This window comes from Oreochromis aureus, linkage group 5 (genome assembly GCF_013358895.1).
Source record: "Oreochromis aureus strain Israel breed Guangdong linkage group 5, ZZ_aureus, whole genome shotgun sequence".
In the NCBI taxonomy this organism is placed as follows: Eukaryota; Metazoa; Chordata; class Actinopteri; order Cichliformes; family Cichlidae; genus Oreochromis; species Oreochromis aureus.
The window spans coordinates 7,671,384-7,695,276 of record NC_052946.1 but is presented as its reverse complement, the minus strand read 5'-3'; the positions used below and the strand labels follow the sequence as shown (position 1 = coordinate 7,695,276).

General features: G+C 42.1%; 1 protein-coding gene across 3 annotated transcripts in view; it reads right to left on the bottom strand.

Annotated features, from left to right (window-relative positions):
* LOC116327039 (band 4.1-like protein 1) overlaps nucleotides 1-23,893 on the bottom strand; it is a 136,984-nt gene that overhangs the window by 12,186 nt on the left and 100,905 nt on the right. Inside the window, exons 4-17 of one of the 3 annotated variants that reach the window (XM_039612208.1) lie at nucleotides 20,485-20,589; nucleotides 15,285-15,327; nucleotides 15,004-15,079; nucleotides 14,419-14,637; nucleotides 13,964-14,051; nucleotides 13,733-13,885; nucleotides 12,027-12,124; nucleotides 11,015-11,190; nucleotides 10,589-10,818; nucleotides 9,588-9,632; nucleotides 8,101-8,250; nucleotides 6,923-7,009; nucleotides 1,945-1,995; nucleotides 350-478 (exon numbers count right to left, since the gene is read on the bottom strand). In XM_039612208.1, the coding sequence (XP_039468142.1) occupies nucleotides 350-478; nucleotides 1,945-1,995; nucleotides 6,923-7,009; nucleotides 8,101-8,250; nucleotides 9,588-9,632; nucleotides 10,589-10,818; nucleotides 11,015-11,190; nucleotides 12,027-12,124; nucleotides 13,733-13,885; nucleotides 13,964-14,051; nucleotides 14,419-14,637; nucleotides 15,004-15,079; nucleotides 15,285-15,327; nucleotides 20,485-20,589 (1,650 nt within the window). Of the gene's footprint in view, nucleotides 1-349; nucleotides 479-1,944; nucleotides 1,996-2,038; nucleotides 5,214-6,922; nucleotides 7,010-8,100; nucleotides 8,251-9,587; nucleotides 9,633-10,588; nucleotides 10,819-11,014; nucleotides 11,191-12,026; nucleotides 12,125-13,732; nucleotides 13,886-13,963; nucleotides 14,052-14,418; nucleotides 14,638-15,003; nucleotides 15,080-15,284; nucleotides 15,328-20,484; nucleotides 20,590-23,893 lie in introns of those variants that run through there. The other 2 variants (XM_039612209.1, XM_039612207.1) reach the window with 2 other exon arrangements.

Below are 23,893 nucleotides of genomic sequence, written 5' to 3'. Positions count from 1 at the left end.
ACCCCAGTAACTTTTATAAAATGAACACCATGTTGTATTAAATAAGGCTTGAAACATTAAACTTACAGGTAGGTTTTCCTGTACACTTACATACACACACACCCATAGAAAATAACCAATCCAAGTTCTTACTAAGAGGTATAAGAAGTTTAATGGTATTGGGTTCAGTTTGCTGAACTCAAAAAGACTTCAATGTTGACAGATAATCTGGTCCATAAAGAGCGCACAATAATCAAGAATACAAATCTTGATCATATTTTTTGATCATGTTTAGGTTGTTTAAAATTATACATGACACCTCACGCAGACTATAGTGCTGTTGTTTCTACTGCTTTTGCGTTCGGTTTACCTCTGGAGAGACATTAACGACGTTGGCGTGGGCTTCCGAGCCATTTGTGTGCGTCTCCGTCTTGCTGTCGGCTCTTTTCAGCTTGTGGGCCACGCTCACCGCGTTGGGGTCTTTCTTTGCCACGGGAGGCTGTGTCAAACACAAACAGTACAATACAGTCAAAGAGCAGCAAGCGATTTCTTCACAGTAAGTCGCCTGATGACTTCAGACCCATTCTTGTAAGCAGCATATTAAACAAAAGAAAGCAACCGAGCGATGTTAACTTACAGTAACAAACTGTGAAATGCATTTTTATTAGTCTGGATGACAACGTGCAAGAGGTGCAATAAATTCAAAGAAACACCAACAAAAATAAAATGGGTGAATTACAATTAATACATCAAAAATGAGTAGAACAAAAACTGAACACAATAAGGAATCAACAAAACTTAAGTAACACATTATGGTCCAAAAATAAATAAAAAATACAGCGGGGGGCTACTGAAGTCCAGCCAGGCAGGGTGAAGCCAGTGGGTGATGATGGCGATGAATACGTATAAATGCGTTCATCTGTCTACCTCATGATGCATTCCCTCCTCAGGAAGCCTCTCCTCTATGGGAGACTTGTCCCGGGAGCCCATTAGACGGGCAGAGTAGAACCTGGAGGTCTCCTCAAAGTCCTCCCGGCCCACCTCTGGCTGTCGCTCCCTCTCTCCCAGTTCGGGCACACCCTTAGAAAAGTCCTCGAGACCCGAGTGGAGGTCAGTGATGACAGTGAAGTCGACCTCGGCCTCCAGGCTGGACGTCGAGCTGACCGTCATGCTGGAACACTTGCGTTCGATTCCCAGGTGGGTTTCCTTCATGCACGCCACGGTGTCTCGTTCCTGCTCCTCCTCCGAGGCTATGCTCGGCTGAGGCCTCCTCTCCCCGAACTCCTTCTGGTGCAGGCACAGACACAGGATCACAACTCTGGCATCGCACCGCTACAGTGTTTTGAATTGAGATGGCAAGGAATGGGAATCATCGACATTATGGAAGCAACTTGCTACACAAGCTAGCCATCATCCATTAGTTTGCAAAGTCCGGTTGAAGACCCTGAGAGGAAAATTTTTTGCCATTGCATCCCTGACGTTTGGACAGTGAATGTGATGAGGGCTGGATCTGACTGTGGACCGTCTTTTGCAAATAACTTCTAACTCCAAAAACCCAACCCGGCTTCAGACATAGTGGTGTGCATATTCCATCTAGCTACAACTACCTAGCTACCTAACTAGCTACAATATGTTTGATTAAACAAACAAGCTGTAATTGTAGCTAGCTTTACTAACAATAGCAATGCAACAGCTAGTCTTCTGCTAATTTAAACACACAACTTTTCTTATCCAAAACTCTGACAGTCCACTTACAGACTCACTCTCGTTCCTGCCTTTTGGTAAAAGTAGCAACTTAAACGTCATGCACATTGATAACAGGTAGTAAAAGTTGTGTGTTTGATTTTTGATTTTGTTTGATGTCGGGGGAGACCGCTGCAGTCAGGTATGAGACAAGCATCGAGGGAGGAAAAGAGAAAAATGGACAGAGTATATGAAGAATGGGTTCAAATACAAATGAATAACCTTGAAGTCAGCAAATGGCTCTTCATATATAGCAGGAGTAGAAACAGGCTCCTGCAGAGGGAAGCAGAGGAAAGAGCAGAGAGAGGATCTCAGGGTTAGCACAAGCTGGAGTGGAGTGTGGACTGACTGACACAGCAGTGATTGACTGGTCTGAAGATATGAGCCCAGTGGGGTTCTGTGCACAAAATATTGCAGCGTAAACCTAAACTGGGATCCTGGTGTTCAAGAGTCCAAATGTAAATACAACACACAAACAAACTAGTTTGTGCTATTAACTCAAACCCAAGTTTAGGTGAGAAATTCAGCCAGACCCAATTCAAGCCCGCTGGTTCTGACCAGTCAGATCCAGTCAGGTTCAGAATGGATACCAGCACAAATTTCAAGGACTGCTCTACAGTGACAAAAGCAAACAGCAGTAGAAGTTTAGAGGACAGAAAAGCAACAACGATATCTACAGCCATTTGTTGTAGTTAGCAGAGGCAGGGCAAGAAAATCATGCACTTTGTATAACGAGCAGGTTTCTGGTAGTAAGAGCAGCCACTCATCCACTAACTGAGAAAGTGTTGCAATGGTTCACCGTGAATTTAAACACAAATACAGTCGAATGATGTTGTTACATTTCTGATAAAAAAATTTAAAAAAGGTGCCGTGATGCATTTCAAAGCCTGTCAAAATGACTGGGAGAGTGGTTCCACGTGTTTGGAGGAGCACCTTAATATTTTCCCAGCCCCCCCTCTCCCACTTCAATCAGATCTTAATGTGATTGTCACTCGCCAGTGAGGTCTGTTCGCACACTGAGAGCTACGCAACACCTCTCTCCTCATGCCTGTTTAATCCAATATATGCAAGAGCTTGACTCAGATGAAAAGGTGGGGAATGATAAAAGCTGTCATGTCTATTCACTCCAAATTCCTTTCATTCCGGTGCCAAACACGTGCAAGCTCCCAATGATACCAACAGTGAAATGAAAGCAGCAAATCTGACTGTGTCAGGCACTGAGCTGTGGTGTCTGTCTGCTTGCTGCCTGCTGGGCTTTCACAGTTGGAGGAACTGGTGTGTTTAGAACACCGCTGGGCTTTCAATCCAGGTGAGGGTAAATGGAAATAATGCAACGGATGATTTCTGATTTATTACCACCCATGTGAAGGATCCAGCGACAGTTTGTAAATTCTGCATTGTTTTTTTTTTAAGGGTTATCAGTTTGATGTGGTTCCTCAATCTTTTGCGCACAAACCAATTCTATACTCCATTTATCTCTAATTTTGGAAGATATTAGCTCTCTAACAAAGTAATGGATGACAGTACACCCCCACCCCCTCCTTTCACAAATGAGTGATTTAATTTCTAACGTTCATAGGCAATAAATCGCTTGTTTTGTATTTCCAGCTTGGAAATGACATGGAGATGAGCATAAATCATCGGAGCAGCGGTAATATGCGAGTCCGCCGCCCTCTGACAGAGAACAATATGAGCTGGGAGGAAATTTCAGGTTCAGCAGCTGGAAAAGATGAACCAAAACACCAAAACATGACTTTTTTTTAGCGTGTGTGTGTGTTTAAACTTTCACAGCCAGTGTTGAGCTGTACAGATTTGCCAGACAGTGTGGTGCATGTCAAAAGGCAATGGGAGGGGGGGATAAACTGGACTGCCTTATGGGAAAATGTCCACACTTTTTGACTGCCACAAGACAGAGCAGAGGTACGGCTCCGCCTGCTCTTCATGCAGGCACGAACAAGGCAAGATGGATGAGTATTTCAAGTCATTGAAAACGTAGAAAAAAGAAAAATGGCGTGCTCATGCTGAAGTCTGTCTGAAGCTCATGCTTTGTTTCCAATGACTGAATAGCAGATGCCAAGAGGAGTTACCGAGTGTCTCTTTTTGGCCGCGTCCAGGCTCGGCTCCCTGCTGGCGTTTCTGCTGTTCCGGAGTATTAGCACGGACTCTCTCGCCTTCTGCGTTTTCACCGGCGGCGCTGGAGGGGCCATTTTGGGAAGCCCTGAAACCTTTGAGCTGAATGACTGGCTCTCCGCGAACACTCTACCAGACTGAAAGCTATCGTCTGGATGCTCGATTTTAGCAACGCCCTCCAGATCTGACGCGAACGCTGGATGAAAGGTGGAACCGTCGGTCCAGCTGAGGTCTGAGGATCCCTCCGGAGAGCCAACCGACCACCGGTATTCTCTTCTGATCCCCCGTCTTGGATCGTCCTGTCCCGTCCGGTCCCTTTCGTCCTTGGACGTGACGCTCTTCGAACGCTCCGGCTTGAGAGGAACAATCCTGGTGATTTCCGACTGGTAGCTGCTGCCTGACAGTCGGTGGAGAGACGTCCTCTGACCTCTGTCGCCCAAGAAACCCTCAACATCCTCTCCTCCAGAGCTACTGACCTTTCTTTCATGTGTCCTGACCTGTCGTAGTTTAACCTCTGCTAACTCTTTGTTGTCAATGAAGCCTTTCCCTCGCATCTTCAGCACACACTCTCCTTTTGACCCTGAGAATGAGCCATCATGCTCTATCTTTCCAGGTCCATTCACTGCGCCTAAATCGACATCTGCTGTCCCAACAAGGCTCACTTTTTTCTTTACCTGCTCTGCTCCTTGGGTGGAGACCTCCCTGCTTTCTCCAACTAATTTACCCTCTTGTTTGCCGTCTTTATAGACCCTGACCGGCTGATCCTTTTCTAAACCCTGATCATCTTTCATCGTTGCCACTGGGGGCGACTCGCAATGAATTCCTCTCTTAGGTGCTGTTTCTGAGTTGTTGTCTGAGTCCGAACCCTCGTTTTCGTCTTCAGTGGAATCGCTACCTCCTTTCCTGTAGACGAGCTCTGCGGGCATTCCCAGGTTTAAGCTCTGGGGTCTCCTCTTTTTCCTCGGTTTAGAAGCTGTGCGCTCCTTCATGTGCCGCAAGCCCGGGGCTGCATCGCTGTTCGCCTCAGGGTCTGATGCTCGAGCTGAGTTGCTTTGAGATTTGTCTTGAAACGAGTCGGCATTCTCAGATAATTGGATCACAAAACGCCGAGGCTCAGAGCATACATCTGCCTCTCTGGACGATTTTGTTGATGGAAACTCATCAATATGACTTTTCATTTCTTTTCTGTCATACTCTGCTACCTCCTTATGTATCATCTTGCTAACATCTATCTCTTTTTCCAGACCCTTTTTCTCCCATGAGGAATCAGGTGTGAGAGATTTGTTCTTTTCTTCTGCCTTCCAGTCATGGTCTTGTTGATAAGGTTCTTGTTTTTCAATCAATACCCACTCCTCTGAGCCCTACATGTTGGTATAGATTAAACACAGTTAGACAAGCACAGCTACTGCAAACAATCAAATCTAGACAAGGACTTCAATCCAAGAAAAGGGCCCAAAATGTACATATTGAAGTTATGGTGAACATTAGTATTACCTATTCAATACGCATTTCTTTAACAGTAAACAAATCACCAACCGAGCACCATGGGCTGACTTTTGTGCTGACTCAGGTCAGCCGGTCTTGACATTTATTTAACCCAAAAACAGTCATTGAAATTGGGCTGCGTTTAATTTGATTTAGTCTAAATTTAGTCCAAAATGAATGTCCCATTTGGATCACATGTAACCCTGATAGACTCACATCAGACACTGCAAAAGCTTGTTGAAAAGATGTAAAGTAATAACAATAATATTCATTAAAAAGACAAACTTATCAGATGTTGCAACAACTTTTAGTTAAAATTGTCTTTCAGGCTGTTGAAAAGCCTCATCTTTAGATATACTCCCACTAAGTCTACAAAATATCACATTTATCAGCTGAACAAACCAGTTTAGTCGTTTTTTTTTTTGTTTAACAACCAATTGTGGGTAAATATAGACTTTTTTCAAAGAAGTAAAAAAATGGCCAGCTGAGGGGCTTTGGAGGAATTCAACATAAACAAGGCCGTTTTTAGAAGTGTGACAATAAGTTTTTAAAAAAAACTTTATGAAACACAAAACTCTACTGAGTGTAGCATAAAACACCCGCACCATAGCTTGGATATAATAGCTTCTTAAGGCTCAATGCCTTTGCTAATTCTAAGTCAGACTAGGATAGTTGAATAGGGCAAACAAACTATCCTCACTTATATTGCCAGTGATTTATTACAGACTCTAACAACTCACCATGATAGCATTAGTACTCCACAAAATATAAGCCCTTCTTTCCTTTTTGAGTGCCACTAGTCAGAGCAGGTGTTGCTGATTGTTACCAGGGCAACAACAGTAAGAGGCTCGAGTCCGAGAGGGGGTCGTTTTTTGTGGCTGTAAATGACTCGGTCTTTATTTTTCTGAAACAGTCAAACTTACAATGGACTAATCTGTGAGTAAAATGAAGACACGTCTAACTCTACAGATCAGTCTAGTGTTTCTTTGTGGACTGCTCCTCAGTCCTGCTCTATGTTTTAGGGCACAATGTTTAGGCACTATTACAGTCCAGACAGTATAAAGGACAGATGTAGCAACCGTGATGTTGGTTGGCGAAGTCCAATTTGGAAGACTCAAGATGAGCTTTTCCACCATTGCCATCTTGACAAAAATGGGTGCGGTTTCTCTCACGCTCGTTGCCTGTTGACTTGGGATTGACAGCTCGTTATCCAATGAGCATGCGGTTTCATATTACAGGTACTTTTTTATTTCTAAAGGACCGGAAGTCTTTCTGCAGCTACAACTATCATAATCCAGCGGACTTCAGATAAAATCCAGCTTTAAGGCGCTCCTGCTTTGGTTTTATTTTTTTAACCCAGATACATATAATAAGATTATATACATGCATATCAATTGTAACAAACATTATTATTGAAAACTAATTTTTTTGTCATACGTCATAGCAAAGTCATCTTTTCAGCAAGTTTTTGCTGGGTGGGGAGAGACAGCAGTACATAATAGGAATTGCACTGCACCATGCCAATGCTACAATGCTACAAACAGTAAACTGCTTAGTGAAAGAGAAAGAGTGAGAGATGTGCAACCTCGGGTGAAGTCACCAGAGTCTTCTGGACGAAACCCTCAACAGACAGGCTGTTAACAGGTTCCTTTCCCATTGCCCGGCCCACCAACTGACCGAGACGAGGCAGAACAGAGGGTTTAAAAGAGAGAAGGAAGAACAGCCATTAGAGCAATTCTGTGAGACACAACTTCAAGCAAAAGGGAGGAACTGGAAAAGGCAGAAAGAATCAGTGTTAACAGGACACAAGTGAGTTGTTCTAGCAGAAACTTTTTAATGAACTTCAAACTAAAATCGTGCAGCTCCATGTACCTGACAGCCACCAAATCCACATAAGCAAATCTGGAGGCATTTGCAATGCAAAAAGATTTTTTTTTTATTCTGCAACAACATCAAAGAGCTGAGTTCAACTAAATCTCTTGGAAACAGTAAAGAGCAGCAAGACTTTCCCAGCTTTCAAATGTCACTCACACAGAAACAACCCTCCACCCTCCCACCTCTGGAATGAAACACACAGCAGATTACATTTTCTGCCACAGACAACATTTGACATTCTGTGGTTATAATCTGATTGTGGTAGACAGCAGATGAGAGATTGTCTGAAGGCAACTTAGGCACCAGCAAACACTATCCTATCTGAAGAGGCCAATCTCATCTTTAAAAGCCCTATTACTACAATATGATCAAAGCTTGAGAGATTTTGTGATCTAGCATAAAGAAAACGATCTAACTGTTAGGCAATCAGGGGAGGAAAAAATGACTGATGATTAGTTCTCGAGTGCCTCGCATTGAGAAAATCTCAAAAACATCTCGGATCTAATCTCATCAAGATGTTTCCTTGTGTGCTACTTGTCAGTCATCTTCAAGCACCTCGGAGATATTGAGAGAATTATCCTGGTATTCCAGAGAAAAGGTAGAATGCAATTCATTACACGGCTGTCCTAAAATAAACAGGGGATTTGTATCTTTGTTTCCGACTGCCATAATATTGGAGACACAGTATCTCTTTAGGCTAATGATGCAGTTAAAAACCTGCATAACGAGCTTGAGAGCGAGAAGTGGAAAGAGGACACTGGCACACGGGAATATCGATGGCCTTTAATGGAATGTCAAGTTTTAGAGGTCGCTAGGTTTGAGATATTGACCATAATGGACCTGAAAGCCCTCCACACCACAGCTCCCCTACCCTCATCCCCCACTCACAGCCTTCTTCTCTGGTGTGCCGGTTGGGGAGGTCGCGGACAGACGCTTCTCGCGGTTCATCAGCTTGCTGTTGGGCTCCCTCAAGGCTCTCTTTAGCTCATTGATGCTGGCCTGGTGCTTCAGCAAGACGTCCTGCGACTTATCCAGAAACTAGAGAAGAGCAGAAGATAACAGTCCATCAGTCCGTCATGAACACCTGAGACTTGTATGGCATGTATGAAAACATTGTGAGGTAATACTTCATGTACACAGGAATGGAGGACACACGAACTGCTCGCATTTATGCCAGTTACGCTAACATTTTGGTCTTTTGTGCTGGTGTTCACTGACATTTAAGATGCTTATTGAAGCTACAGCATGGCTTCAATAAGTTACGACAAAATTAGCTTTCAAAACACGAATGAGCACAACAATCAAGGCACGCACTGCAAAGAGGACGCAAGACAAAATGAATATGAATAATCAATTAATGCCGTTCGCTAATCAAAACTCAGAAAGCTTTCTTTTTGGAAGATAGGACAACAGCTATTACTGGAAAGAAAACAAAATCCATATTCCTGCATAAACAGTATTCTGCAGTTCACCTGAGGAGACAGCTATTCAGAGCAGGAACCTATACTGTTTCTTGTGCAACATCCCCTCTTTGAGCTTTTAGTTCCACTAACAGTATAACAGGTAAATATTTATGTGAGAAATTCCCCCTAACCAATCATAACATTATAAACTGTGACAGGTTAATCGTGGCACCTGTTAATGGGTGGGATATTTAAGGGAGCAAATTAGCATTTTATCCTCAAAGTTGGTGTTTTAGAAGCAAGAAAAACAGGCAAGGGTCAGGATCTGAGCGAGTTTGATGACGTTTAAACTGTGATGGATACACCACTGCGTGAGAGGATGTCTAAAAGCAGCTATAGTAGGGTGTTCCTGGCCCGCAGAGCTCAGTATCTATCAAAAGTGACGGTGAAACAACAAAGGCCATGGGCGGCTAAGGCTCATCGATGCATGTGGGGTCAAAGGCTGTCCTGTACGGTCCCATCAACAGACAAGCTACTATAGCTCATACTGCTGAAAACGTTCATGCTGGTTCTGATAGAAAGGTGTCAGAATACAGCAGCATTTTACAATATGAAGTGTTGTTGATGTTTTCAGTGGATGCTACTGCACTTAAAGTAGAGCTTTGAATGAAGGACTTGTAATACAACCTAAAAATGGAGAACTTGTACCAGCGCATTCACTTAAGTCGAGCATCTGAGTGCTTTTCCCAGAGAAGAATGCACCGATGCTGTATTACAGGCACTTAAGGACGGGGAGAAGCTCACGTCTATCTCTGAAAGCAGTGCTAGAGATTTGCTGCTGGATGTTTCAAATACCTTTTAAAATATATAAATAAATCAAATATAAACTGACTGAAAAGATGCGGGCGAACCTCAGTCTATTAAAGGCACACACGACAAGAAGCACAAGAGCCAAAATCCAAGAACCTGTACCTCCTGTTTGTGCCGAGGAGTAGTCTCCTGGTCCAACTGAGAGAGCTGAGTTGGTTGCAGGACAATGGGCGAGCAAGAGAGGGGGTCAAAGGTGAAGAGTGCAGGGTAAGAGAGTGCAGGAACAAGGTCAGATGCAGACACAAGGCGGTAAGTCAGTGAGAGGACAAGCAGCCAGACAGAAAGCAAAGATTTAGCTATCAGATACAGATATCATGCCAAGACAGATTCTGAAATGAGAAAATAAAGCCATCCCAGTAAATTTTGAACATTTAATAAAACTATAAGCATCACAGCCATATCTAAATCTTAAGTGAACCTTTACACCTAATTCTGACAATCGGTGTCTTTCAAATGTTTGCTGGGATGCCTAACCGTTCCTTAAAAGGCCACTACAGCCTTTGGATCACTTGTTTATGTGGTGCAATGCAGTGTAGCTTTTTTTGTTTGTCAGTGATGACAGCCACAGGTACAGAGACAAAACCCAGTGGGAGATATGCAGAGAGGGCGAGGAACAATTAAACAGACACAGTATTTATAATAAAGACAGCATACAGACAGACAGAGACCAAATCACCAGACACCAAATACCTCCTGTTTACTGTCAATTGGTGACCCGGCCTCCTCCTTCTCGCCAGCAGGGGTTTAAAAATAGAAAAAGCATGTTAGTAAACAGAGGCACGGCTTGGGTCTGCATTTGTCAGCATAATGAGAAAGGGTTAAAAACTGTAAAGCCGTTAGCAGGATTTATGAGCAGTGCAGAGTAAGCATGTAAGCCTGAGTGAAAGGAGAAGAGTTAGTAAATGCTAAATCCAGCAAAGCTGCCACAGCGTTATGCCCCTGCTGGATAAACCTCAGCTGGACTGAGAAGCTTGCACTGCACCTCTTTACATCATCGCCTCCCTGCACTAAAGCCAGAGTTGTTGGCAAGGTGACTAAAAGTGTGCATTTAGCCCTTCTGTCACTGGAAACTCATTAAAGCTCCATCAGGAGGTCTTTATTACCATGATCTCTTTTTTTCTGCTTGGAGTCACGTTGCCGTCATGGTCCTTGTCCTGCTCCGCCTCCCGGCCCTGCTCGTGCTCCTTCTCCTCTTCGTCCTGTTCCAAACTTGGCTCCAGCTCTGTTTCCTGCTCGTCCCCAGAGGGGCTGTGCAGACGTCGGTGTTCACTGATGCTGCGGTGGGAAAGGCCGTCGTGGTTCTCGCACATGGCTGATACCGGCCGTGAGAACTCTGTTGGTCAGACAGGTGAGAAGCGTTGGATATTCTGGGAAGAACACTTAATTTACTTTCTTCCACAGATGATGAGAAAACACTGTCTTTGGCTTAACTTAGTTTAGCTTCACATGCTGTTCAAAGGTAAAAACAGTGTAATTTACAACACTGCTCTTTGAGCAAAGTGAAGCTAGCTTTTTCTCCCAGCGCTCACCTCCATCCAAGCTCCGGGAAAGCAGATACCTCTTACTGGTCGACCGCTCGAAGTGAGGAGCAGGCCTGTCTATGAGAGCACTGGCCTGCCTGGTTTGAGCCTGCGTCCTTCCGCTGTATCGAAACTTTGAACCCATCACCAAGAATCCCTTAGGAGGAGGCTCAGGAGATACCAGCCTGTAAAGACAGACTGTGATAAGCAAGTAATCTGGATCTCTCAAAGGCAAAATACAGAGATGTGTGCATTACTAATAGCTGAATAAATTATTTCAAGTCCAACTTAAATAAATGTGCATCAATATTTTCAGCTTCAAATTCACAGATTTAAGATTTTCATTTGGAAAGCTTCCCATGGATTTAAATGGTTCCATTTATTTGTTCACAGAAAGATTTATTCACACTTTTCATAAACTCTGGTCCATTGTTGATCCATACTTGTTGATCTATGTTTACCTGTTCTAATGAAACCATTACAATACAACAATTGCTGACCCGGCAGAGTTTTACTATTTTCTTTCCTTTCTCCATCCAACTGGCCACAGCAGATGGCTGCTCCCTGAGCCCGCCAGAGATGTTTTCCTGTTAAAAACCAGTTCTTTCTTCCCACAGACACCAACTGTTTGCTTAACTGTTCAATTTGGGTGTTTTCCCTTTAATATCTCAGGGCCTTACCTTACAATATAAAGTGCCTTGTGGTGACTGTTACTGTAAACTAGCTTGACCTTTAGGGTAAAGCTGACTTCTCGTTCATCACTCTATAATAAGTACTTGTAATTGCAACTGTGTGCTATTACATAGAGAGCTGTATAATGCAGTCCATGCATGTGTGAACTCTGACCTCCTCTGTAATGTTAAATCAGTAGATAAGTTAAGTTTACTAGCAAAGCCACGGTGACCATGACAGTAGCCCGAGCGACTGTGCCTAATGAAGCTGTACACAGGGAAGTGTTCGGTTTGCTTTGATGGCCATCGAATGAAAAACCCTCCAACCATGAGAGCGGATCGATTCTTACCGGAAGAAGGTGTGATGCTCGATGCAGACCTTCCACAGCCTCTTGGCAGCTCTGTGGTTGGGAAGCTTAAAACCAATTGTACTTTCAAACTGTTCATACTAGAGGGGAGAGAAAATATGGAGAGACAGAGAAGGTGAGAGCTGAGTACACCACCAGGTATGTTTACTCTGTTTTGCTGAAGGGCGCATCAATTTGTTGGACGAACATTTAGAGAGAGTCCTAAAAATCTATAAGTATACAACATCTCATATCTGAATGATCACTGGAGCCAATCAATAAAAACAGTCCTTGCTTTGTGCTTTCAAAAAACTGCTGGCACCATACTTATGTCAATATATAAGCTACCTTATTATTTACATATATTCTGCAGACTGGACAGAAGGCAGCCGGTCAGAGGCAGAAAGGATAACATCCAGTGTTCAGAGGCTGGGAGCAAATGAGTGGAAAACAACTTCATGGCTCTATATTTACACTCTTTATCCCTCTGTTCTGACTGTGGCTGCAGCTGCAGCAGCTCTGTTAAAAGACTTCTTTCTTTGGCTCTATCACAGGCTCACTGTGCAGCTCTGTCACTTGACTGGGTCTCGCCCAGACAGCCTGACACTTTGAGGCTCAGCATGGAGGATAAGCTGCAGCACAATGGCGAGGGCCAAAATAGAGACCCTAACCATGCAGCAGAGCGAAAGTAAAGGTATAAAGCTGTGTTTAGTGTGTGTGTGGTTTCCAGTATGGCTCCAAATGACCACACATTCATTTCTGCTGTGGCTTTAAAAACAAACATGTTTGTTTTCAGTAACATACATATATATATATATAGGAGTCATAAAGGAAACAATAACCAGGCTGATTTTAAATATCTTACATGCTGTATATAAAATATGGTAAATATAGTAACTTCGGTCATATAAGGTCATAGCCCATAAACTTAGTCATAACTAAGTTTATGGACTTGATCTCTAGTTGTCAGCATGTAGATTTGAATAATTCTGGTCATCATTAAAGCTGTATGGTAGAACTAGGGTAGCAGCTGCTACCATCTGAGCATGCCGTGTCAGCCAGATCACCTCCTTGCTCATTAAAACACCAAGACAGTGACACCCAATGGGACTTTACTGACAAATGGGTGCTGCCATTGTGGCCAGGCACGTCCATCTACTAACACCTCAAAAGCTCTTGAATTAAAGTACTTTATTTCATAAGCTACAGGTGCACAAACGCCCTGTGGTGGCCTTATGGGGCGGGTCAGGTAGACTCTGGAAATGTACAAAATTATACTTCCAGTCTTTGTGTTACTTAAAGCTAACACAGTGGTGGATGTAGCAAGGAAATTCTTAAAATTGAGGCTCAAACCTCCCTTTGGTTAAGCACACATTTATATGAAGATTTATTGTTCTAAGAATGCACCAAGATCCTAAAAAACAAGAGCCCCATTTCCTTTGATTGTGGTATAAACAGACTAGTTCAGGCATGTCATACTCATTTTAGACTGTGGGCCACATACAGCCTACTTTGATCTTAAGTGGGCCAAAGGAGTGAAATTCCCCTTTCTGTTAGTTTTTCCAAAGTTTTGCAGCTTTTTCAAATGAAAAATGTCTTTAAAGTTTTTCCAAAGCCCTGGAAAGGGCCAAATTGGAGTCTTTCGCCAGGCCAAGTCTGGCCCCCGGGCTTTATGTTTGACCCTCCTGGTCCTTAACCATAATGCGTACTTCTCCAGGTCTTATCTTGATGTAGAAGTTGCTCCTCTTGTATGAAATCTTAAGGATCTTTGGCCAGGCAAAGCGGTTGATCCTCAGCCTGTCACGGTAAATCAGCAGGCCATTGGCACAGACACCCAGCATTATTTCAATCCCCTCAGAATCCTGCAGCAGACACAGACAGAAATTATTCAGGAGTGCATTGATGACACCTGAAAATCAAAAAACGCCAGAATAGCCAACCTTGGCATGATGGAGGTCGACTCCATACATGGACAATTTCTTTGCGTTCTCCAAGAAGTTCATTTCGGCCTCTGCTGGAGTCATCCCCCTAGAATAAGAGCAGAATAATAACAATACTGTAGCAGACTTTCTTAAATAATAGATCCAGAATGGTGTACAGCGGGAGCAGTATTCGAATATGCTTGATGTATTCTCTTCTAAGTTCCTCCCATCGAGTTCCCCAAGTACTTCATTTGGGAGAATGCCAAAAAGCAATGCCACAGCATCGCTATGCGAATTGAGAAATGTTGTCACACTGGCAAGATTCACACTGTGTACATTTCAGTGACAGACGGCATCTATCAGCAATGTGCATAATGAAGTGTTTTTGATGCAACTGAAAACTCATCAGATGATCACCCTAAGACACTTGTGGATACACAAAGGTCTGATTTAAACAACAGCGTGTCATGTACTTGTAGTTTCGATGGAGCTCCATCACCCTCTCCTCCAGCTCGCGCGTCTGATTGGAAGCAAAGCGGAAATCGCTGACGTAGTCGGTGCCGTGGTCATCCTGGTCGTAGTCTCCCAGCTCGGCCTGAACGGTGTAGGAGCCCAGGAGGGCATGAGTGACGAACGAGCACGGCAGCCGACCTGACAGCATGTCATCCCTCAGCTGCAGACACAGGTAGTATCTGTCAGATGAGACGAAAAAGGGGAGGAGAGGAAGGAGTGTTGGCAGTCAAACAAGCCCGAGCCAATGCAAGCTCCAACAAGTATTCAGCCTAGTTAATCCATGGCAGTTAGTAGTATTCCAGGGCTAATCCTTCAAAAGAAGAGAGGGATTTGGGCTGCTCTGACACTGGGGCAAATATGCCATGAGAATTGTTACAATGTGTTTATGTAAACATCCATCAGTGGGAATATATAAAAAAGGAAATTATCTGTACAGCTGACATGTGTTAGCAATTTATCCTTTGAATAATTCTGAGGAGCACCTGACAGCACAGCCAGAGGAATTATGACTGGGGATGTAGCAGAAGTGTGTGTCAGCACACTACCTGGTAATATCTTCCATGAGCTGGGAGGGGTCAGGAGGGTAGAACTTGACAGCGAAAGCAAAGTGCCATGGAGAGTCTGGTAAGAGATTGTATTGAGAGCAGGAAGCTTAAACACATCCAGTATAACGGGAAAAAGTGTTCATTAGAAGGCAGTTTTGGAGCTCTTCTTAGCAATTTAGCTGACAACTCCAAGTACAATGAGCAACAAAGCTAGTTTTATGTTTCTGCTAATTGAATTTTAAAATATTAATCCACTACAGCTACTTGGAAAAGGCACTCACTGCGCATCTGCTTCTTGATCTCCTTGGAGGGGTCCAACCAATTCTGAAAGACAGAAGGCAGAAATCACACAGAGTAGACTGGAAACATGGCTAATGCACACCCCGGTGTCACATTTTACTCTAATTGCCGCATGTGTTCCTTATGAAAGCCTCTCCATATGGTAAACAAAGAGACTGAGCCCTCCCCTGCTGAGGCATTCAAACCCGCACAGAGCAGTCGTGTTTTATCACTGCGCCACAAACTCACTGTCAGCCAGTTACCTATGTGATCTCATAACATCTGATTGTTCAGTGAACCGGTTCACCAACAGGGGCACCATTTCAAATTTGGTTGCTGGAGCATTTCATTAGATGAAGAGTTCGTGTGAATTCACTTGTTACAGCAGCTGTAAATCATGCTGTTTAGACAGATGTCAGTGGGAAGACAGTAACAATATTTCCCACAAGTACTCTTAGTGTGAAAAAACGATGTACACTGCTGTGAAAAAGTATTTGCTCCTTAGTTCTTTTTTGGGATATTTTTCACAACGAAATATTTTAGAACATGAAACAAATTTGAACATTAGACAATAATAATACCAAAATTGCTCCAAGAGTTCATCTGTGCCTCATCTTGGAGGTCATAAATGAACAAAAAACAACTGCAGGTCACACTTGCCTTGAGGTCATAGTTCATGATTCAACAAATGTCAGGCACGCCCACCATTAATCAGTGAAGTGATGTGTATGTGTAAATCCTGGCTTAGAGCAGTATGAAGCCTGAGTTTTGTCTCCAAGACAGTCCCACTTAAACATACACTGACCTCCTTATTTGAAACCCTGCCTATGTGCATCCACTGTTGAACCAGAATAAATGACGTAAAATAAGCTAACACATAGTATATCCCTTGCAAACATGAATTTATTGGTTCCTAGTTTATATACTACGATGTCAACAAATCAAAATTGCAGCAACAACTGCATTGTTCTTAGGCTAATTTAAGGTTTTTATGCCATAATATACTGAATTTCATATCAACAGCACATTATTTAACAGCACAAATGGAATGGAATGCAAAACAATCTGAAACAGCTATCTCTGCCAAACATGCAAACATGAACCACATTGAGTCTATAGGCATGTTTTCCACATAACCCTTTCACAATAAAGCTCAAGATCCTGTTGAGACTTTTCAAAATAAACTGAATCACGTGAAAGATGCAGAGTATTTAGCAAGAAGCAAAAAAGAGCTGTCAGGTGCTAAAAAATAAACCTTAGACTCAAACGTTAGAACAAGCTTTTCCCCACAGCACGCTGTATAATAAATACTCACAAAGAAAACGGCGGCCGTTACAACTTATGTCTAAAAATGTATCGTTTCATGCATCAGTTAAAACACCCAGCTGGAAACATTTCACGGAAGTCGAGCTGCCCTACATTCACAGAATTTACAGAAAATGTTACATTTTTGTGATTTATATCGTTATCGGACGATAGATGTCTTAATATCGGGATATGAGATTTTGGTCATATCGCACAGCCCTACCTGAAAATATCTTAAAAAGTTTATTTTGTGACCCAGAAAGAGTAATAAGAGTAATATTAAAACTTAGTAGCGGCCGCTATTGTTGGAAACTGGAAATGGCTGGGCCACGCTATGAATTCTGGGATATGGTGGGCCATGAAGGATACACCCGACCCATCCTTCAAATGTGGGGAAAAGAAGGATGCATTTGGAGGAGTCTACGAATTTGGACAGCCTTCGTCGTGTCGCTGTAACGTAATCGGCCTACAAATGTGGCCTCAGGAGGATGCAACCCATGAATTTGGACACCGCCAAAGTTTATATTCAGCGCATATAACAAGTCTGTCTATAGTGGATGTTGTGGAAGCAAAGTTAAGATGCTGCTCAAGTCATTCATAAGAATCTTCTAAACTTAAACCAATCAGCAGTTACCAAGAAGTTTATGGAGAAACCAAAACTGTGATGCTGACAGCGGAGCTAGAGGAAAGGTCAGTGGACTAGCAAAAATCTAATTAAAGAAAATGAGTTGCAATGGGTATTTATTTTTATGTAAATTCCACCCTTATGCTTACAGACATAAAAACGGGTGTTTGAGCAATCCACGATGCAGAGAGCTGACAGTGATCTCCACTAACCTGAATACCACGCAGCAGCTGTTTCCTAATGCTGACCGTAGTCTTGACAGCTGGTACTACACGAATCAGAGTGAAACCATGAAGGGTTGTTACACTACAGTGCAACTCCATGGCCTCAACAGGGATAAACTGCAAACTGTATCTCTGACAGTTTGCCTCCTGTGTTACTCCTCTGGTGTTTAATCGTACTGCTAAAGACTAAAGAGCCGTAGGCATTCGATTGTCCCCACGAATCCACCTTCTATCAGCTAAGGGTAAAGAGCATGCAACTAGTCAGGTGCTGAAAAGCAGGAAAAACTTTCCATCACTCATTCATTATTTCACACTTGGTTTTTCAACTTTACTTTCTAAAGAAATCACATAGAATAAATGTTCTCTTGGAGAGCAGAGATTGAGTTCTTGTTCCCCCAGCTGAGACAGGGAAAGGGCATCTGAAATGACATTTAAATTCTCAAGCTTGTTTGGTCTACCAATCAGCATTGACCCCAGACACTAAGCTCATGCTGTGCCCTGATAAGGCCGTCTTTGATGAGACTGTCATATTGTGAGGTCCAAGATCAGGCTCGAGCCAAAGCCTCAGCCACCCTGTGCACCTCGAGTCACAGCATGTGAGCTGACAAACTGTGTACAAGCCAATGATTGGGGCAGAGGATATGCACCAGATGTTAAAAGGGGCTTGGTGTTGTCCTATCTTTAAAAGACCGGAGGTTCCTCTGTAGCCTGTTGTGCAATCCCATACCTACCCTCTGGGAAGACATCAATGAAAACCCCAGACCCACATCAAACACAGCACTCTCATGTGAGTTGACAGCCAGGACCCATCAGGTCCGTGTTAATTATATGATTATATGATAAGTCTGGTCCGCACACCTTATAACAAAGCAACAACAATCGGTGACTAACATATTCAAAATGTCAAAAAGGTTGGTGTGCTGACTGGAGATTAATGTTAGAGCCCATTTATCAGGAAATAATTAAACCTCAGGTGATGGAAAAAAAGAGTGAAAGAAAAAAGTGTTTCTGACAAAGTCAAACAAAAGTCAAGTGACACAAAAACAAGCAAGATAATGCCACGAATCTTAAGGGTCAGTTCACCCGAGAGATTACTTTCACTGAGATATTGTTCAGAACTATAAACACACAGATTCACTCTATGTGAGGCTGTTTCAGCTGTAATAATCAATATTTTTCTAATAACTTGTGAGTTCTTTTAACTTATTATGAGTACATGAGAACAAAAATGTGCTGCTCATCATGAATAATTTGAAAAGTCCCCTAAGGTACCAAATGGTGGACAAGTTTTTAACTGTCTAGTGAACAAGTAATCAAATTAAATGATAATTTTGTGCCTGATCTATGCATGTCTTGCTATCTTAAAAGAAAAGCACTGCCTTATTTAGCCAGTGCTCTTTGTTATGGCTACACCACTACAATACATCCAGTCAACATTATTAATACATGTGGTTTCTGATGACTCTTTCCTTTGGGTGATAGAGTCACTCTGCTAACCATCAGTGAAACTTGCTTGCTAGGTAATATAGGTTGCAAAGATGTGGTGCTGTATCTCATACCCTCCATGTGATTGTGTTTGTTACTTGCAGATTGACGCGTTCATCTGTAGTTCGTATGGAAGACCCTGTCTCGTCTGCAAACACTCACTAAGTGGTTGTGAAACTGTGAGGAAACAAACCGTGGACGACCACATCAATCTGCTAGTGACCAGAGCAATCACAAGGAGCTTTGTCGTACAGCACTCACCAATTTCACCCAGTGACACCCAGCAAAAACTAGCCAACTGGTCTGGAATACACCTTCTTTCCTTACTGGAGTTACTGATGTTACCATGAGGTAGCTGATCAGTCTCTAGGCCTGTGTAAATGAATCCTTATATTCATCGTCTTAGTTCACACTGAACTAATGTACATATTTACTGTCCTAACTCACATTTTCACTTATGTAACATGATCACTAAACGCAGCAATCAGCTACTTGTATCTTTAGCAGCACCAAGTGGCAACATCAAGGCTTGAAATTCAGCACATCTAGAAATGATTTAATGCCGTTAGACTCCTATGTTAATTGCGAACTATATTTTATAACCCATCCATCTGGATAAAAGGCAATGGCTGCTGTGATTGACAGATGTTGAGACACCTGCAGCTGTGGCCGATAGCTGTCTGCCTCTGCTAATTAAACTGACTGAACTGGACCTCTAGACCCTCTTTGTGATGTTCGTGTCTTTTGTTGCATTTTTAACAGAACTATCTCACAGAAAAATGCTCCCGTGTGGTACAGCCTGTCCAAGAAGGTTGTGCTTCAGTTCAGCATTTATTAGTCTGTTGCTTAGCACTATTTAGCAGATATGTGTGCAGTTTATGAATGCAGTCTGCTAATCGATCTTTTTAACTGATTACTGCGTACCTAATACATTTCTAAAAACCTAGTCAAACAAATCCATGCACGGTTAGACAACCAACACTGAGAACCTTTCTCCTTTATCTAATCTCAAATAAAAAATACCCAATAAGGCAATTTTATTAGCTAATTAGCCTGTGCGACCTAAAAGTTAAAACTTGCCTTTAGCTATTGCCTGAGAAAAAGCAGAAAGTCATCCTGCTTACCCTTCACCTTGCCAGAGTCATAAATGAAAGAAACAGCAAAGTCACTGAAGTCATTTTGATCTAACTTTTCTTTTCAGCTCTTCAAATTTTTCTCAACTGTGCCTCTTAGCCGGGGCCCGTGGAGATTTAACTCAACCCATGAAATTATTCTACCTCCGGAGCAGCTCTGCCTCTGAGAAATATTTCTATCACTAAATTTCATATATGCATCTTGCAAAGAGTAGATGAGGCATTTTCATTTCTTCTTCAACTGTACAACTTATTCAAATGTCTTTTGTCCAGGCCCAGACTTTAGCACGGACATTTCCATTTTCCATTCTTCTCTGAATGATGGATAGCGCACCCCAGAGAGAGCCAGCAAAAAACTGGGAGGAATACAGATTGTTTAGCGAGCATTGTTTATGCACTGAGAGGTTACTGTGGTACACAACTCACTGACCTTCTGGCTGTCTGTGTCGGCAAAGGTCAGACCAAAGTAGTCTTTCTCCAGCAAGTTAAGGTGTTCACACACCATGTCCATCAGGGTCTGTCCTTTGGAGTGTTTCTGCAAAGACAAACATACATGACATAAAAGTGTGGAAAAAGGTCAAGGAAGAGAGAGAGAAACAGTCCCTGCTATATTTTTGACTATCGTATGTGCCTAAGTGTAATAGTTAGGTTTTAATCAGGAAAGAACTGGGTTACTAATACACTATCAGACTTTATTAGGCAGCTGGGCTTTTTAAGGTTCTCTGGACCTAAACACAATTTAATAACTCGGTGATACAGTCACTGTCACATGCTGCAGAATACTAGACTTTGCACTACAGGCAGAGATTTGATACTTACTATTGACAGAACTCAAGGTGAATTTTAGTAATATTTCCTGTCGCATTAAATACACACACAAAAGAAAATATTTTCTGTCACACTACTGAAGGCAAAGTCAGCCATATTTGGTAGAGATCTATTTATTCTGGTGTATGCAAACTGCAAGCATGGAGTACAATAAAAAGAAATCTGCAGGAGAAAAATAGAAGATTCTGGATCAAATGCTGCAAAACTGATTAGGCACCAGGGTTAAAGGTCTAGAAGAGCACTCAAAAAAAGGAAACACACTGGCTGCAAAGTTCAGTTTTTTTGTTTGTTAGTTTTTTAATTCAACCATTAAAAAGAATCTTTTATTTTATTTTACATTTATGTTAGTTTATCCCATTAATTTGAATATCTGAAAATGAAGTACTATGTATAAAAATGGCATTTTACACAAATATTCTGTAAAATCCTTTGAATTATAGTTGAAAGTCTGCACTTCAATCACATATAGGGTGTCTGACTTACAGCTCACTGTGGTGGTGCACGGAGGCAAAACTACAAAACTACAAAGGCTGTAGGGTGCTGTATACTCTTGCCAAATTTTGTCCCAGTCCATCACAACGATTTTGACATTTTCCTTTGAAATCTATACCACTGCATTCCTAAAATAGTGGAACATTTGACTCAAATCCAAAAATCAAAACCTCAAAACTTCATAAATGAAAAAAATCAGGAGGTCAGTTAGCAGGATGCAAAGGAAGGATGTTGAATGACTGCCAAAAAATGCAGACTGTCATGGCTGTGACCATATTAATTGGCATGTAACTGTGTACGAATATCTTTAAACAAGCAGCGCATATTTCACTGTGCTGGGCTGCATATACGGATTATAAAGGGAATATAATATTAGGAGTATAATTTGTGCATGGGCTTATACTCCATAGTAAATATAGAACAAGAAAAACACTTTATAAGTATGCATACACAGTTTTATCCTTTCACAAGGCCTACTTCAAGAGGTGACAAGATTGAGCGAGGAGTTGCCAGGGAAACTGAAGCAGTTTTTTCCTTGTGCTGTCTGTTTCCTTAATATCTCAAGGGTAGAGCTTGAAAAAGTATTCTTCCTTTTCGTCACAATGAGTGAAGGGAGGTTGGTGGAGGAACACTTGGGAAGTGCTTCTAAGCTCTCATCTTGTCAGTCAGCGAGTCCCCGACAGCAGCGCTGTTTATGTACAGCGAGAGCACGCTGTATGCCATCGGAGGCGGCACGAAGAATGAAATAAACAAATCATTTGAGTCTTGGAGTCTTAATAAGCCATGACTGAAGTGATCCCGTCTATTTGCTCCCTGCTCCAGTGAAATTAAACAGTGAAATTAAAAAAAAAAAAGATTTCAGTGTTGACACATCAATAGACGGGGAAATCTTGGATGTCAGCTAACCAGCCATTCCACCCAAAATGGCCTCATTCAACACATCAGCATGACCAAGCATGAAGGGAGGGGGCTGGGTGAGGGAAGTGGGTAAGGGTGTGGTGTGTCCTCCCGCAGGGAGGCTCAGCCACACACACCTGACGAGAGAATTAATTAACTCATGAGTACCACCTCCTCCAGTGAGAGCGCGCCCAAGGTGTGCCCTGCCTCCTCACAGGTTCCTCATGATTACTCCTGGAAGTATTCCAGTGACTAAAAATTTCTATCCTAGCAGGAACAAGCCTGTAGTCTGAGACCGTCGGCAAACTAGACTTTTACAAAACGTGAAGGTAGACAAATATCCAGAAGTGCACTTACAATACCAAAGCTTTCATAAGCATAATGCTGTTGTCTGTTGTGGTGTGTATAAAACCCAGGTGTTTTCACAGTGCTCGGAGAGGTTGGCACCAGAACACCAACTTCACACACTCTTGTAAATGAACACCCCCCCTCCTCCGTCATCACACCACATACACAAGGTTTCACGCAGTTGTGCGTTAGTGTCCTCAGGGTTGCTTCATAATAATATTGTTCTTCTATTTTCTCCTTGACTGCACCGGGCCTCCAATCATGTAATAGGTATATAGATTTCTTTACACTCAGTTAGTAGCCTGTGCTGGGAGCTTTTTATTAAAAAATGCAATGAAATCAGAATTTGTAGACACCTTTGGGAATTACTCAGTATAACTAGGTAGCCTCACACTGTAATTTTGGTCAATATTTAACCTAATTAGTGTGAATGCTTGTAAAAGCATTCACAGTATTGTTCTTCTAATCTTTATTAGTGTGAATGCTTGTAAAAGCATTCACAGTATTGTTCTTCTAATCTTTATTAGTGTGAATGCTTGTAAAAGCATTCACAGTATTGTTCTTCTAATCTTTATTATTATTATTATATCATATTCCGTACGTTTTTTTTGGCATCTATCTCCTTCAAAACTTAGAAAAACCATTCAAACACCATTAGATTCCTCTTCTTTTGGACATGACTGCTTCTATTTTTTCTCATTTATAACATTTATATTTTTAAAATTATTCAACTTTTTTCAACAAAATTTCCCATGTATTTCAATGGGAGACCCTTCAAATTCTCTTCAACTTAGTCCTCTTAAAACTGTATCTACTTTCATATACATTGACGTAGAGCCACCATTCAAACTTTAAAAACGAAGACAAGACATTCAACTATTCAACTTGTATTTATCTTTTCAATATCTATTATACTTTTCTTCAGTTCCAGTTTCAGTTTCATGATGTTTTTCAGCCGTTTCAGAGTTTATAATGGGTGTGTATGGGACGGAATGTTGGGGCTAGAGTGAGACAGCTCAACTGCTAGAGTGAGAGGAGCAAAAATTCATCTTAAAATATTTTTAAAACTGCTGCTGTGTCCACGGTGTTTGGTCTACAGGTATGATTTTACCCTCAAAACGTAGCCATCGCTGTCCTCTTTCATCCAATGTGTTTACTATTGTACTAGGTGTTATGGTTCTTTCATAAATGTCACCCATGCACAGCCTCCTCCCTCCAACTCCTCCATAGACTCTAATGTTAAAATGGCTCAGAAGGTTCGTTTGAAAACCAGA